This window comes from Conger conger, chromosome 4, assembly GCF_963514075.1.
Source record: "Conger conger chromosome 4, fConCon1.1, whole genome shotgun sequence".
NCBI classification, from domain to species: domain Eukaryota; kingdom Metazoa; phylum Chordata; class Actinopteri; order Anguilliformes; family Congridae; genus Conger; species Conger conger.
The window spans coordinates 71,516,099-71,532,276 of record NC_083763.1 but is presented as its reverse complement, the minus strand read 5'-3'; the positions used below and the strand labels follow the sequence as shown (position 1 = coordinate 71,532,276).

Here is a 16,178-nt window from a genome sequence, read left to right as displayed (position 1 = left end):
ACAACTGAATCTAGTCCCACCCCCCAATTCCCATAGAGATCCATCCATTCAAATGCAAAGAGTATTAGTATCGCCTGCAGGACAACCTGAAAATAAAATATCCAGACTCTGATGATGTTGATAGGTCACAGACATCAGGAAGTCGTGCCATGTAAAGGATATGCAACAAAATACTAAATATTAAAGTATGACTACTTTCATTTACATAACACTGCTGTTCCCAAACATTATGGTACCCTGAAATTGGGGGACTGCTGTACACCGCTGTAATTTTTACATAGTAAAACCAAAATGTATAAAAAAAATGTTTTATTACAAATTTCAAATGGTTGAGTACAGAGGCAAACACAATGGAGGGCACTGTATATAATAATCCTCTATATAACATACTATTATAACATCCTGGGGGCACAGTTGATGAGCATGTTGTTAAAGACTGTTAGTTTGAAATCATATGCATATCATAGTCTGTATTAATCATCATCAATAGCATAAACACTGTGGCGATGTGGTGATTTCAAAATACTGAGATGTTAAAGCTGAGACTGGAACGATTCTGGCGGTTGAGACCGGTGCGATGACATCAGAGACAATCTAGGTGCAATAAAAAGGGGAAAACGTCATAAAATGTTGACAGACCTAGTGCTTTGGTTCAAGAAACTGTCGATTGCAGGACTCACCGGTGTTATTTTGGCAGCGTAACTTCCCACATCGTCTATTCTCTCTCGATTGCAGCACTCCTGTCCCAACAAACACAAGTCAGGAAAGAGCAGATGACACAGGCTCATTCTCTCTGGACTCTAGGATATTTGATCATGCAGTTGTAAGTCTAAAAGCATGCGCTATGTGATTACTGTTAAGTAGGCAATAGTCTATCTAACTGATGTTTCACAGAAGATTACGGTAAGATCAGAAATTGAAACTGTGGACCACATTTCTGTTTGAAGGGCTTCAGCAGAAGTGTGCAACTTGTGGTGAAAGCATTGACCCTGCCCTCTGATACAGTTCCTAGAAGCTGTGCTGCTAGAAGCTCATCGAGTATCAAGAAGCAGCCAGACCTGGGTGAAATACAGTGCATCCGGAAAGTAATCACAGGTGCATCAACAAAGTATTGAGCAAAGGCTGTGAATACTTGTGTCTATTTTTATTATTTTTATTTTTAAGAAATTTGCAAAAATTTCAAAAACAAATTTCATGTTGTCATTATGGGGTGTTGTGTGTAGAATTTTGAGGAAAAATTTTTATTTATTCCATTTTGGAATAAGGCTGTAAAATAACAAAATGTGTACTTTCCGGATGCACTGTATGTAATTGTGCTGATTCAAATACATTACTGAGCTTATCTGGTGTATTGGAACCAATGAGATACTCTCAAAAAGTGTCTTGGTTGGCACAAGGCATCGAAAAGTATTTGAAACCAAAACAATTACATATTTTACCCAAGACTGGAACAGAATACATTTCATAACAATAGAACAAGTGTCATTTTGCTATTGCAATAATATAATTACAGGTATAGCTATAAAGATGTGTGTAAAGGATAGCTGTACAATATTTACTTGCCAGTTTATTTACTCATAAGCTCTTGCCTGATAATAACACTGATGAATAATAGAATGATCACATGACTCACTGCGGTTTTGCCAGATCTTCCAAAAGGCGACGGCGGTGCATATTAGGAACACCAAAACAAGCCCGGCGTGACGTAGCACCCACAGAGTCCTTCTCAGGCACGTCTGTGCACTACACAGAGAAGACTGCTTTGAGTGTCATTCAATGAGTGCACCACAAACAATGCTTTTGCGCAGTAGTGTCAAACTTTGGAACTTATTTCCAAATCTGCAGCCAGCAAAAGCCCTGAATGAAGTGGGAAAGATGCTCTGAGATGCATCGAGGCCATGGACGTAGACTGGCCTCACGCACTGAAAGGGGAAATGATCCGGGGAGAAGATAAAACTCACCCAGAACACAGCTGGCTTCCTTGTCCTGGACGATTGGTCTTGTGGACAGTAGCAGTCGAAGAGTAGAAGACCGTAGAAGATTCTTCGGTGGTGTGATTTTTTGTTGTGGCGATCAGTGTGTTGTTGGGATCTGTCAGCAAATGCAAAGTCCAAGCTACACTTCAAGTGCTCAAATCACATATCACAAATTTATTTAGGATAAACAACAGGACGCGTGACACAGTCTTTCACACAGTGTTAAATCTATTATAAAAACAGTAAATCCTATATGGATTTACTGTAATGTGAATTTGAGAGATGTTGACAGTTCTAATGATGGGGAAAAGTCACCATTTGATCCATTGAATGTCATTGTGCTTCTTCTTTTCTGAGGTCTATATTACAAAATTACCAGCGCAATGGATCTTCTGTTAGCCTAAAATGCTAGCAATAAACAAATATTTTGCTCAGAACCCAGATTATTAACATTATGAAATAAACCTTATTGCGGATTTGCAGTTGACAAATTAGTTTCATCAGGGAAAGACAGCCACAAGGTCAATCGGTAGGAGTATTGTGCAGACACTCAAGCAATTATTGATCACCATTTTCTTGCAGGGTAGAGGCCAGTTGAATCAATTTTAGGTCAGTTGAATGTGGCCAGAGTTAAGAGAGGACTATATTTATATGTATATATATATATATATATATATATATATATATATATATACAATGCATCCGGAAAGTATTCACAGCGCTTCACTTTTCCCACATTTTGTTATGTTACAGCCTTATTCCAAAATGCAATAAATTCTTTTTTTTTTCTCAAAATTCTACACACAACACCCCATAATTTTTTTTGCACATTTATTAAAAAAATAAAAAAATAAGAAATCACATGTACATAAGTATTCATAGCCTTTGCCATGAAGCTCAAAATTGAGCTCATGTGCATCCTGTTTCCACTGATCAAACTTGAGATGTTTCTACAGCTTAATTGGAGTCCACCTGTGGTAAATTCAGTTGATTGGACATGATTTGGAAAGGCACACACCTGTCTATATAAGGTCCCACAGTTGACAGTGCATGTCGGAGCACAAACCAAGCATGAAGTCAAAGGAATTTTCTGTAGACCTCCGAGACAGGATTGTCTCGAGGCACAAATCTGGGGAAGGGTACAGAAACATTTCTGCTGCTTTGAAGGTCCCAATGAGCACAGTGGCATCCATCATCCGTAAATGGAAGAAGTTCGGAACCACCAGGACTCTTCCTAGAGCTGGACGCCCGTCTAAACTGAGCAATCGGGGGAGAAGGGCCTTAGTCAGGGAGGTGACCAAGAACCCGATGGTCACTCTGTCAGAGCTCCAGCATTCCTCTATGGAGAGGAGAACCTTCCAGAAGGACAACCATCTCTGCAGCAATCCACCAATCAGGCCTGTATGGTAGAGTGGTCAGACGGAAGCCACTCCTTAGTAAAAGGCACATGGCAGCCCACCTGGAGTTTGCCAAAAGGCACCTGAAGGACTCTTAGACCATGAGAAACAAAATTCTCTGGTCTGATGAGACAAAGATTGAACTCTTTGGCGTGAATGCCAGGTGTCATGTTTGGAGGAAACCAGGCACCGCTCATCACCTGGCCAATACCATCCCTACAGTGAAGCATGGTGGTTGCAGCATCATGCTGTGGGGATGTTTTTTAGCGGCAGGAACTGGGAGACTAGTCAGGATAGAGGGAAAGATGAATGCAGCAATGTACAGCAACAGAAGCTGAGTGCCCTTGGATGAAAACCTGCTCCAGAGCGCTCTTGACCTCAGACTGGGGCGACGGTTCATCTTTCAGCAGGACAACGACCCTAAGCACACAGCCAAGATATCAACGGAGTGGCTTCAGGACAACTCTGTGAATGTCCTTGAGTGGCCCAGCCAGAGCCCAGACTTGAATCCGATTGAACATCTCTGGAGAGATCTGAAAATGGCTGTGCACCGATGCTCCTCATCCAACCTGATGGAGCTTGAGAGGTGCTGCAAAGAGGAATGGGCGAAACTGCCCAAAGATAGGTGTGCCAAGCTTGTGGCATCATATTCAAAAAGACTTGAGGCTGTAATTGCTGCCAAAGGTGCATCAACAAAGTATTGAGCAAAGGCTGTGAATACTTATGTACAAGTGATTTCTTAGTTTTTTATTTTTAACACATTTGCTAAAATTTCTAAAAAACTTATTTCATGTTATGGGGTGTTATGTGTATAATTTAGAGGAAAAAAATGAATTTATTCCATTTTGGAATAAGGCTGTAACATAAAGAAATGTGGGAAAAGTGAAGCGCTGTGAATACTTTCCGGATGCACTATATATATATAGTTTTTGGTGGTGGATTTTTAAAAATGTATTTCAAAATTCAAAAAAGCTCCATTGCTTTTGATTACCCGTAGAGATTGTTACATCAGCATTAGGACATGTAGTTCAGAACACTGTAATCACATCACGGCATTTGTGATCATATACCTTGAAGGGTTAATGCGGTAAAGGTCCAAATATGTATATGGGGCCTGTGTGGGTCTGTGTTAATCCCAGGGGAGCAGGAGATTACATTCAGTGAGCACTTTATTAGGTATTTATTATTCGTCTTATTTTTTAGACTTGTTGGTCTTCTGTTGCTGTAGCCTATCCACTTAAGAGATGTGATGCTTTGTGTGTGTTCAGAGATGCTCTTCTGCATACCACTGTTGTAATATGTGGTTATTTGCATTATTGTCACCTTTCTGTCAGCTTCAACCAGTCTGGCCTTTCTCCTCTGACCTCAAACCCTCTGGGGTCGGCGTGTTGCCAGCGACACCGACAAGATCAGATCAACTTCCCTTTCTATTTGGATGATTAACTTATGATTTTACCATACAGATTCAACAAAGATATTTCCTGAAACCTTGGAATCTTGACTTCATAATGCACATATTGACACACAATATTAACAGTTTTAAAATGCTTTAAATTAGATGAATAAGACCACTGCGATTTCTTAATCTTTAATCATTAATATGTGAGTTTCGCTTGTTGCTGGAGATCAGATACCTTTTCAAAAAATGTTGTTGTCCATTCTGTACCTAGTTTATATAGACGAAAAATACCATTATTTTAGGTAATTTTCTTCATTTGCCAACCTGTGAAATAGGTCAGATGTTGCCCTGCTAGCGCGAGCACAGGGGACATGTATTGACCACCAGTCATGGTCTTTCTAAAAGTGGAACCACGCTAAGCCATAAAAGGTGACGTGCATGAAACTATTTTAGCTACATGAACTGAATTTCCCTGGCTGGCGACTTTTTCTCTTTCGCCTACTACTTACATTTTTGGGGAATGTCCTGTCATGAGTAAGTGCATTTCTTCTGAGTAGACTGCAACTTTGGCAACTTCGTTTAAATATTCAGCAATATGCGTGTTTGTATATTCCCACACTCTAACCATTGCATCTCAAAATAATACGTACGTGATGTGTGGTGGCGTAGCCAGGATTCTAAAATTGGGTGTGTTCGCACAATCAATATTAGCATACTGCATCGTAAGTTCGTAAGTTCCCACTCTGTTCTGAATTTATGAACGATTATAACCATTACATCTCGAAATAATGCCTCTGAGTTTTTGCAAGATGCGCATGCTCTGCAGGATGGACATTGGGGAAAAAACAGAACAATCTGTGGAAGTGCAAAGAGTGTGATGCCCCCTGTGCTTGCAGCTAAACAAGAACGGTTTAGAAAAATGGCACGCAAAACTTTGAGGTGTTTGTGAATGGCATCGTCATTGTATTTGTGTGGTGATTTCAATAAATTCCTGAATAAATGCATTTATTTATTTCTGTCTTCCAAATGGCTCACTGAGTATTGCTTTGTCGTAGAGGTAAGAAGAGGTCAGGCCACGTGTGAAAAGCCTACTTACTTAAGAAAGGCCATTGGCCCTCCCATTGTCAACTGGTGCGTGTAATTTCTTTTATATTTTTAATTGGATTTACTACAATACTTTGTCATCTTTTAATACCCAAGACCTAGATGAACAAATTTCAGTGACCCAAAAATTTCGTTACAATTGATTAGTTTGTGTTTTTTTACAGCATTCCTGTACGTGTTCAAAACTACTGTTTACAATTTGTGTGATGCTAGAGCAATTTACAACCAATATATGATTCTGACCTACTTACTGTTGCCATATTAGTGTAGTGTGTCCTGAAAACAAAGACATGAAACACTTTGGAATCACTGAATATAAAGTTGATTAAAATGACACAAATGTCAGAGCATGCCACAGTCACTGGTTTTCCACATTTTGCCCTCAGACCCCAGAGGGTTAACAAGGCATTTTTGCCCACAGAACTGCTGCTCACTGGATCTTTCTTTTTCCATACAATTCTCTGCAAACTCTAGACACTGTTGTGCGTGAAAACCCAAGGAGATCGGCAGTTTCTGAAATATTCAGACCACCCTGTGTGGAACCAACAATCATTCCACGGTCAAAGTCACTTGGATCACATTTCTTCCCCCATTCTGAAATTTGGTCTGAACAGCTGAACCTCCTGATCATGTCTGCATGCTTGCATGCCTTTAGTTGCTGCCACAGGATTAAATATTTGCAGTAACGAGCTGGTGTACAGGCATACCTAATAAAGTGCTCAATGGGTGTATATTATAACTCATGAAATTGTGGGTGGTCTGGTCTGGTCTGGTCTGGGGTCTGCAGTGCTACCTTGTAGGACAGCGATGTGGACAGGGGCCTGTAGATCTCCAGCAACGCACCAATACCAGCCTTCGTCGCTCCTCTGCAGCCTCCTCATCCTCACGCCAAAGGCCCCCTCTCCGTTGTCCGTGATGAGCGGGGACCTCTCAGCCAGGGGGGAGTCCAGGGTGAGGCAGGACCCCCAGTCTCCGCTCCTGCACCACTTCCGCATGCCGTCCCGGGTAAGGTTGCTATAGAAACACCGGATGCTCACGCTGCCTCCCTCCGCACCGACCACCATGTTGTCCTCCACCATCAGATTCGGGACTCCTGAACACACGCCGCAAAATTCTGATACGGGACACGCCAATCTATGACAATCTGCGTCAATCAAATCACTTTTCAAGGAGAGCATTTAGACCATTCATTCAGAGTTCCGCATACTAAACACAATTGGTTCTTTTGTAATTGAACTGTTCGTCCATTTCAGCTTTCAATTTATATTGTCTTCATATTGCTCTAAAATAGTAATCTGATGATGGATGAAAGCACTCTGTGAAGGGACATTAAAGGACATTAATCACTTCATGGATTGATTGATGAATATATTCTGTAGTGTCTCTAATGTAAGCAAACATGAGATGATTGTAGGTTTCCACTCGACTTTTCATGACTGGCAGCAGAATAAGCAATCTACGTTCATGCGTAAGATTCAACATTAATATATGGTCAGCACAAGTGTGTGTATGCCCGTGATCATGCATGCGTGCGCATGGGTGTGTGTGCGTGTGTGTTGAACAGCAAATATTTTTTTAAAAAAGAACAAAAAAAAGAAAAGCCAACCAGGATTAAAACCGTGGCGTAGACAGATGGCTCACCGTTAGTGACTGACAGATAGAGGCTTGCTGATGAACCGCCCTCCACGGCACACCAGTAGAAGGCAGTGTCGCCACGCTGCAGATCTCGCAGGGTCACAGTGAACACCCCGCTGTCGGGGTGATCTGCGATCGTAACCTTGCCGCCCTCGGCCGGGGAGTCAGACCGCGCCAGGACGTGACAGGAGGACCAAAAGAATCCCCAGCACCAAAACTTGGCGCGGTGTCTGTCCAACGAGGGGTAGTGGCAGGGCAGGGTGACGGACGACCCATTCTGAACCTGCAGCCAACTCACTGTCGCCACAGCAACGGCACCTAGCACACAGGTAAGAGGAGGGGAGGAAGGGAGGAGGGGCGGCCACATCACTGACCCTATAGGGACCCCATTCGCACATACGTATCCAGGTGAATGGCCAATCAGGCAGCAGAAGCAACGTCACATGTTCTGGACGCAAATGCATTATGGGACAGCTTCGTTGCACTCTTGACCACCTCTGCTATAGGATATTGCGTTACACAGCAGTTGTACTTGTACTCATTTTACATTTACATTTTAGTCATTTGGCAGACGCTTTTAATCCAAAGCGACTTACAAGTGCATAGGTTCTACCATAAGTCAAAGCATCACATCCAGAAACTAGCAAAATACACATGAAATGCTGTTCTAAACATAGTTGTCATCATAAGTGCATTTATTTTTTTTGTGGGGGGGGGTTAGACAAGGATAGGGATTTCAGAAAGGAGGGGCAGGGGAAGTCAGGAGGGAGGACTAAGGTAGAGTTTCAAAAGGTGGGTTTTGAGTCTCCGTCGAAATAGGGGGAGAGATTCTGCTGTTCTGACAGTGGTAGGCAAGTCATTCCACCACTGAGGAACCAGAACGGAAAACAGGCGTGAACGTGCAGCTCGACCACCAGGTGCACGTAGAGAGGGAACCGTAAGGCGACCAGAGCTGGCAGAACAGAGTGGTCTAGCTGGGGAGTAGGGAGTGATCAGGGATTGTATGTAAGGTGGGGCAGTCCCCTTAGCAGCCTGAAATGCCAACACTAGGGCCTTGAAACGGATGCGTGCGGCAATAGGAAGCCAGTGGAGGCCAATGAGAAGCGGGGTGACATGAGCCGACCTGGGCTGACTGGTGATCAGGCAGGCTGCAGCATTCTGGACCAGCTGGAGGGGCTTGATGGCACACGCTGGGAGACCGGCTAGGAGGGAGTTGCAGTAATCCAGGAGGGAAATGACAAGCGCCTGGACTAGGAGCTGGGTGGCTTTCTCAGTCAGGGGATGACGGATACGGCGTATATTATACAGAAAGAACCTGCAGGTTCTGGCAGTGGAGGATACTTGTGGAACCAGGGTGAGGCAGTTATCAAGAGTCACCCCAAGATTCTTTGCCGTACGGGAGGAGGAAACTACAAAGTCCTCAACAGTCAATGAGAGGTCGATTGACGGAGAGGACTTAGCAGGGATGTAGAGAAGCTCAGTTTTGGCAAGGTTGAGCTTCAGGTGATGGGAAGTCATCCACGCAGAGATATCAGCCAAGCAGGCAGAGATCCGTGTGGTGACTTGGGTGTCGGGGGGGAAGGAAATGAAGAGTTGGGTGTCATCAGCGTAGGAATGATGAGAAAAGCCATGGGAAGAGATAACAGAACCAAGAGACATGGTGTATAGAAGAGGAGAGGCCCAAGAACCGAGCCCTGCGGGACTCCAGTTCGTAGGGGGTGAGGGTCGGAGACTGAGCCCCTCCAAGTCACCTGGTAGGAGCGACCAGAGAGGTAGGAGGAAAACCAAGCAAGTGCAGACCCTGTGACACCCATCCCAGACAGCGATGAGAGCAGAATTGCATGGTTGACTGTATTGAAGGCGGCCGACAGGTCGAGGAAGATGAGGACAGAGGAGAGGGATTTTGCTTTAGCAGAGTGGAGTGCCTCAGTGACCGCGAGCAGGGCGGTTTCAGTGGAGTGGCCACTCTTGAAGCCAGACTGGTTGGGGTCATGGAGATTGTTCTGGAGAAGATAAGTGGGCAGTTGGGAGCAGACCGCCCGTTCCAGAGTTTTAGCGAGAAAGGGAAGAAGAGAGACAGGCCGGTAGTTGTTCAGGGCAGAGGGGTCAAGAGTAGGCAGAGGGGTCAAGAGTAGAGAGATTACTCTCTCTTTTGCATGTATGCAGTCTATTGCATCACTTCTCTGTTGAAAAATAACTTCCTCTTTTCTCTTCTTGCTTACTACTGCAATCTTGGTGAGAAATATGACACTGCGGTGCTACCACTATTACCCAATGTCAAAACCAGTGAGCAGCCAGTGACCCAACTGTATATAGCACATATTTGCACTAGATTAATGCATTTGGGTTTGTCACAAACCATTGATGATGTTGCCATTTAAAGTCTCCAGGTTCCTGTCTGTCAACTGAACTACACAGTTCTGTGCCATAGTGTTTTAAAACAGTTCTCACTCGTTTTTTCTTTTTGATGGCATCCACACCTATTTACTAAGTCGCCTTTACGAGAGCTAGCCGACAACAAATTGACGGAATCTGTGAACAAAATGGAGGACGGACGTTTTAATGACTTTTGTGGCGGTGGTGTAGGGTGGCCTGTAGCGTAGGTACGTGACTGGGAACCACAATGTCGGTGGTTCGGTCTCCAGTGTACCATTTTCCATTTTAGTCATATGGCAGACGCTTTTAATCCAAAGCGAAGTGCATAGGTTCTTCCGCAAGTTAAAGCATCACATCCAAAACTAGTAAAATACACATGAAGCTATGTTCTAAACATAGTCATCATAAGTGCAATTATTAGTTTGTGGTTAGACAAGAGGGATAGGGATATCAGAAAGGGTGGGGGCGGGGGGCGGCCACATCACTGACCCAATGGGGACCCCACTCGCACATACGTATCCAGGTGAAAGGCCAATCAGGCAGCAGAAGCAACGTCACATGTTCTGGACACAAATGCATTATGGGACAGCTTTTTTGCACTCTTGACCACCTCTGCTATAGGATATTGCGTTACACAGCAGTTGTACTTGTACTCTCTCTTTTGCATGTATGCAGTCCATTGCATCACTTCTCTGTTGAAAAATAACTTCCTCTTTTCTCTTCTTGCTTACTACTGCAATCTTAGTGAGAAATATGACACTGGAAAAACACTGCGGTGCTACCACTATTACCCAATGTCAAAACCAGTGAGCAGCCAGTGACCCAACTGTATATAGCACATATTTGCACTAAATGAATGTGTTTGGGTTTGTCACAAACCATTGATGATGTTGCCATTTAAAGTCTCCAGGTTCACGTCTGTCAACTGAACTACAGAGTTCTGTGCCATAGTGTTTTAAAACAGAGCGCAAAACCATCGTCAAGGAATATCCCATGAATTAATATCAGAACGGGTAGCTCATTTTTAAACGTCAACTGAAAACATACCTTTATAATCAAGCTTATACCTAACAGCACTGTTTTATAGAACTGCTTTTATTATTCTCTCCTTATTTTTATTATGTTCTATTCTACACCAATAAGCTTGGTTAGGGGGATCGAGCCAGCAACCTTCCGACTTACCTCCTGAGCTAACGCCACCCCTCTTCCACACTGTTGTGGTCATGGAACTTGCAAATTAGCAATGAACTTGAATTCGAATGCGATTCAAATCGAGGCACGGTGGATAATTCCTTCTCGCTGCAGGAGCTTTATGAAAGAGAAAGCATGATACTATAATAAGACTTATATTTTTTAAAAGTTTAAATCTTACCATGGAGTCCAGAAATGCTGAGAAGAGCCATGGCACATGGTGAAAGTCCAATCATTGCTACGGTCTAGAATGAGTGAAACTAAAGAAAATGCATGTGATCCAATGCTCCAAAAACAGGCAAATCTCACACCCTGTTCCCTTGCGACATCAGTTTCCTCCTGTGTGACCGTTTGTGCAGGTCACAGTAAAAGACACCATTAGACCTGACCTCAGAATATTTTTAGTTTTTAGTTGCTCAGATTTAGGAAAATAGCAAACTCAGCAAAACTGTGACGCTTACCACTCAATTATAATTTTTGACAGCTATTAAAACACTGCAAAGTGATCGTCTTAAGACTTAAAATTGTGTCTGTATTCTCTCAAGTATACAAATATTAGCTTGTTTTAAAGTTAATGTTAAAAAAGTTTTGTTATTACATTGGCAAATCTTGAAATACATCAAACATTCTCACCTGATTGGCAATGTGAAAATTTTAATCTCAATATACTAAACAAAAATCATTATTTTTTTATTTATTTTTTATTTTTAAATTAACAGTAGTAAAAATGTGTTATAAAGTTGGGTATGTTTACAAATTCCTTCCTAAACAGGACAGGTCACCCACAACTAGAAGAGTCTTCTGTCATTTGTTGGATTTACTGTAGGTGAATGCACAGATGCCCAGACACTTGGGTTGCAGAAAGAACAAATATGAATTCCATTTTATTTCTATTTTTACATTTACAGTGCAAATTTACATTCGTCCTTCCTTACTGTACTTACAACATTTTGTTGTCCGAACAGGAAACACACAGTGCTATTCTCTTTAAAAAAAAACCCAAAAAAACCATATTTTATTTTTTTTATTTAATGTTTATTTGAGTAGGGACAATGCCAAGAGACATAGCATCATGACTGCCAGTTTTCACCAGGTTCATGTAGCTGATGTACTGCATACAGAGATTATAGGTATTGCTAGTTTCCAACTCCCTAGTTAGACTTTTTTATGAAAAGAATATTACATTTAACACAAATTTTGTGGTCTATACTGAAACAATGTCTCCCCCTGCTGGAGACTCCAGGAAAAGCACATTCAAACATGGCAAAATCGTGAACAGTACGGGGCGAGGAGCAAACCTATAGGGTACTTTGTGAAATGGATATAAACATCTATGGCAAGTACAAAATGAAATGGACCATAAGAGGATATTCTGGAAACCCATTGCTGTGGACAGCCCTGAATTCGGGGACGAGTCCAGTCAGCTCGACCGTAACGGTTACAAGGGAATGTAGTGGAGCCAAGAACGTGGACGTGTCACTCCATTTCAGGTATGAATTAATCTGACCTGGTTGAAATATGGTCAGAAATATCTGCCTTTAGGTGCTGGGAAAAACTGGAACACGCTGCTGCACATCCCTGAGAATCTTCAGTGAAACCTCTCCTTGAGAAAGTGTGCGTGTGCACGCGTGTGTGAATGCGTGTGCGCGCGCGTGTGTGTATGTATGTGTGTGAATATGTGTATGTGTGACTGTGCGTGCTTGCGTGCATGTGTGTGTGTGCACGTGTGTGTGTGTGTGTGTGTGTGTGTGTGTGAGGCTCTCCTGGGACAGTAGCTTTACTCTTGCACATTGGTGTCACTCAGCAGGACAGTACAGTACACAGACACCACAGAAACCATTCAGCCATTAACACCATCTACAGACACTCACAGACCGATTTACAGAACACAACCACTGTAATTACACCATCTACAAACACTCACAGACCAATTTACAGGACACAACCACTGAAATTACACCATCTACAGACACTCACAGACCAATTTACAGGACACAACCACTGCAATTACACCATCTACAGACACTCACTGACCGATTTACAGAACACAACCACTGTAATTACACCATCTACAGACACTCACAGACCCATTTACAGGACACAACCACTGCAATTACACCATCTACAGACACTCACTGACCGATTTACAGGACACAACCACTGCAATTACACCATCTACAGACACTCACAGACCCATTTAGAGAACACACCCACTGCGATTACACTATTTACAGATACCCAGAGACCAATTTGGAGAACACACAGCACTGAACTGATCCGAACACACAACAGACATAGAGACGCAATGAAGGCACAACGGCGATGAAGCTGATGATCCGATTAACTGACAGGATGTCGGGAGATGTCTCTCTCTCTCTCCCTGGAGCAGCTCAGGCAGGGTGGGAGGCTGGGGCATTTTCAGGAGGGGGGGCAGTTATGAGTAACGCTCAGTGAAGCTCTGGTGGAACTCCTTTACCTTGGCCAGAACTACCTTCAGCTTCTCCGTGGGGGGTAGAATAGTCATCCTAGAGGGGGGGAGAGAGAGAGAGAGGGAGAAGGTGAGAGAGAGAGAGGGAGAAGGTGTGAGAGAGAGAGGGGGGAGGGAGAGAGAGAGAGGGGGGGAGAAGGTGAGAGAGCAAGGTGGGGGGAGGGAGAGAGAGAGAGAGAGAAAGGGGGAGAGAGAGAGGAGAGAGGGAGCGAGAGAGAGAGGAAGAGGGAGAGAGAGAAAGGAGGGAGAGGGAGAGAATATTGGCCACATATTCAACACTCTGGAGGAAGAGTGCTTTCTGTGTTCCCTATTTTCTGTCATTCTGTCACAACCGCACATCATTAGTCAGGTCTAAAAATACTGCCACTGTGCAACGAAATGCACATAGAATTTTGGTGGGAAAACACTAGACACACTAATGCAGGAATTCTTTTATTGTGGGTGCCCAAGAGGTTTGCACAGTACTGTGACTGCCTCTCATAGCCCTGACGGCCGCGTGCTCCCTGGTTTCATGTCCGTGCTGCATTTGTGCACCTGAAGTGAAAGGTTCCGTCTCTCTGGCCAAAGCCACTGCCAGGGACCAGGCAGATCCCCGTCTCGTCCAGGAGCTTCATACAGTACAACATGTCCGGGGCCAGCCCCTTCTCCTGGAGACGGAGGGAGGGAGAGAGAGAGAGAGGGAGAGGGAGAGGGAGAGGGAGAGGGAGAGAGAGGGAGAGGGAGAGGGAGAGGGAGAGGGAGAGGGAGAGGGAGAGGGAGAGGGAGAGGGAGAGGGAGAGGGAGAGGGAGAGGGAGAGAGAGAGAGAGAGAGAGGGAGAGAGAGAGAGGGAGAGAGAGAGAGAGAGAGAGAGAGAGAGGGAGAGGGGGAGAGGGGGAGAGGGGGAGAGGGGGAGAGAGGGAGAGGGAGAGGGAGAGGGAGAGGGAGAGGGAGAGGAGAGAGAGAGAGAGAGAGAGAGAGAGAGAGAGAGAGAGAGAGGGAGGGAGGGAGGGAGGGAGGGAGGCGGAGAGATGGAGAAACACAGAGTAGGGCTTGGATTCAGCAAACATTTGTCTTTAAATTTAAAAAAAAATTTTGTTCCTGAGGGTTAGCGATCACAAAACATAAAACTGGCCAAACATTATTCGCTCAGAAATAAAAGGGCTTGGACATTCACCTGCAGGCCTAAATTGAATACTGTACAGTGGTACAAAACTGGGGAGGCAACATTAGCATATTCATATCAATATGAGGTCCACTGCGATGCACATCAGAGACTGAACAGACAACAGGCACAGAGAAGAGGGCAGGATGAGAGAAGAGGGGATGGATTAAAGTAGGGATGAGAGAAGGAAGAAGGGATGAGACAGAAGAGGGATGAGAGACAGAATGGAATGCATGGTGGGAAAGCAGGAGAGAGGGAGGGATGGAGAGAGAAAGGGATGGGCAGAGAGTGAGAGATGCAGAGGGGTAGAGAGAGAGGGATGGAGATGGGGAGGGATGGAGAGAGGGGGATAGATGGATGCAGGGTGGGGGAGAGAGGGATAGAGAGAGGGATGGAGATGGGGATGGAGAGAGAGGGGGATGGATGGAGGTAAGGAGAGAGGGGGATGGATGGATGCAGGGAGGGGGAGAGAGGGATGGAGAGAGAGAGAGAGAGAGAGAGAGATGGATGGATGCAGGGAGGGGGAGAGAGAGAGAGAGAGAGAGAGAGAGAGAGAGAGAGAGAGGGATGGATGGATGCAGGGAGGGGGAGAGAGAGAGAGAGGGGGATGGATGGAGGTAAGGAGAGAGGGGGATGGATGGATGCAGGGAGGGGGAGAGAGGGGGGAGAGAGGGATGGAGAGAGAGAGAGAGAGAGAGAGAGAGAGAGAGATGGATGGATGCAGGGCGCGTGGGCTGACCTGGGCCTCAGCGATGGCGCCCGGGGGCAGGGTGATGCGGGGGAAGGAGTACATGGCACCCTGGACGGGGTTGCAGCAGATCCCGGGCACCGCGTTCAGGGCCTGCTCCGTCAGACGGGCCTTCAGGGCCAGCTCATCCAGCGTGGCGCTGCGCTCCTGGGGGGCCGGGGGGGCTGTGTCAGTCCAGCACTCTAACGAGCTCAGCTCAGGTCAGTCCAGCACTCTAACGAGCTCAGCTCAGGTCAGACCAGCACTCTAACGAGCTCAGCTCAGGTCAGTCCAGCACTCTAACGAGCTCAGCTCAGGTCAGTCCAGCACTCTAACGAGCTCAGCTCAGGTCAGTCCAGCACTCTAACGAGCTCAGCTCAGGTCAGTCCAGCACTCTAACGAGCTCAGCTCAGGTCAGTCCAGCACTCTAACGAGCTCAGCTCAGGTCAGTCCAGCACTCTAACGAGCTCAGCTCAGGTCAGTCCAGCACTCTAACGAGCTCAGCTCAGGTCAGTCCAGCACTCTAACGAGCTCAGCTCAGGTCAGTCCAGCACTCTAACGAGCTCAGCTCAGGTCAGTCCAGCACTCTAATGGCCAGTCTAGCACTCTAATGGCCAGTCTATACTCCAGCACGACCGGTGGATGTGGCTCTGGTCACAGCGACATCTGGTTCCTACTCTAGGCGACTGCAGACAGTCCAACAGACCCTCAGGCTTACAGATGGACTGACTACAGACAGTCCT

General features: G+C 45.1%; 2 protein-coding genes across 5 annotated transcripts in view; both read right to left on the bottom strand.

The window, feature by feature from the left end:
• Positions 1-292: 292 nt before the first annotated feature.
• LOC133125827 (polymeric immunoglobulin receptor-like) lies at positions 293-11,412 on the bottom strand. Its single transcript, XM_061237491.1, has 7 exons — positions 11,260-11,412; positions 7,518-7,829; positions 6,670-6,969; positions 1,962-2,091; positions 1,634-1,743; positions 681-740; positions 293-594 (listed from the first exon to the last, which is right to left on the bottom strand). Exons 1-7 carry the CDS (start codon positions 11,312-11,314, stop codon positions 584-586), a joined length of 978 nt encoding a protein of 325 aa, XP_061093475.1. The 5' UTR covers positions 11,315-11,412; the 3' UTR covers positions 293-583.
• A 521-nt stretch (positions 11,413-11,933) lies between these two features.
• LOC133126315 (alanine aminotransferase 2-like) overlaps positions 11,934-16,178 on the bottom strand; it is a 19,099-nt gene continuing 14,854 nt past the window's right edge. For all 4 annotated transcript variants that reach the window (XM_061238396.1, XM_061238394.1, XM_061238395.1 and 1 more), the window contains exons 10-12: positions 15,448-15,603; positions 14,101-14,213; positions 11,934-13,603 (exon numbers count right to left, since the gene is read on the bottom strand). In XM_061238396.1, the coding sequence (XP_061094380.1) occupies positions 13,513-13,603; positions 14,101-14,213; positions 15,448-15,603 (360 nt within the window). In that variant the 3' untranslated portion in view covers positions 11,934-13,512. The remainder of the gene's footprint in view (positions 13,604-14,100; positions 14,214-15,447; positions 15,604-16,178) is intronic.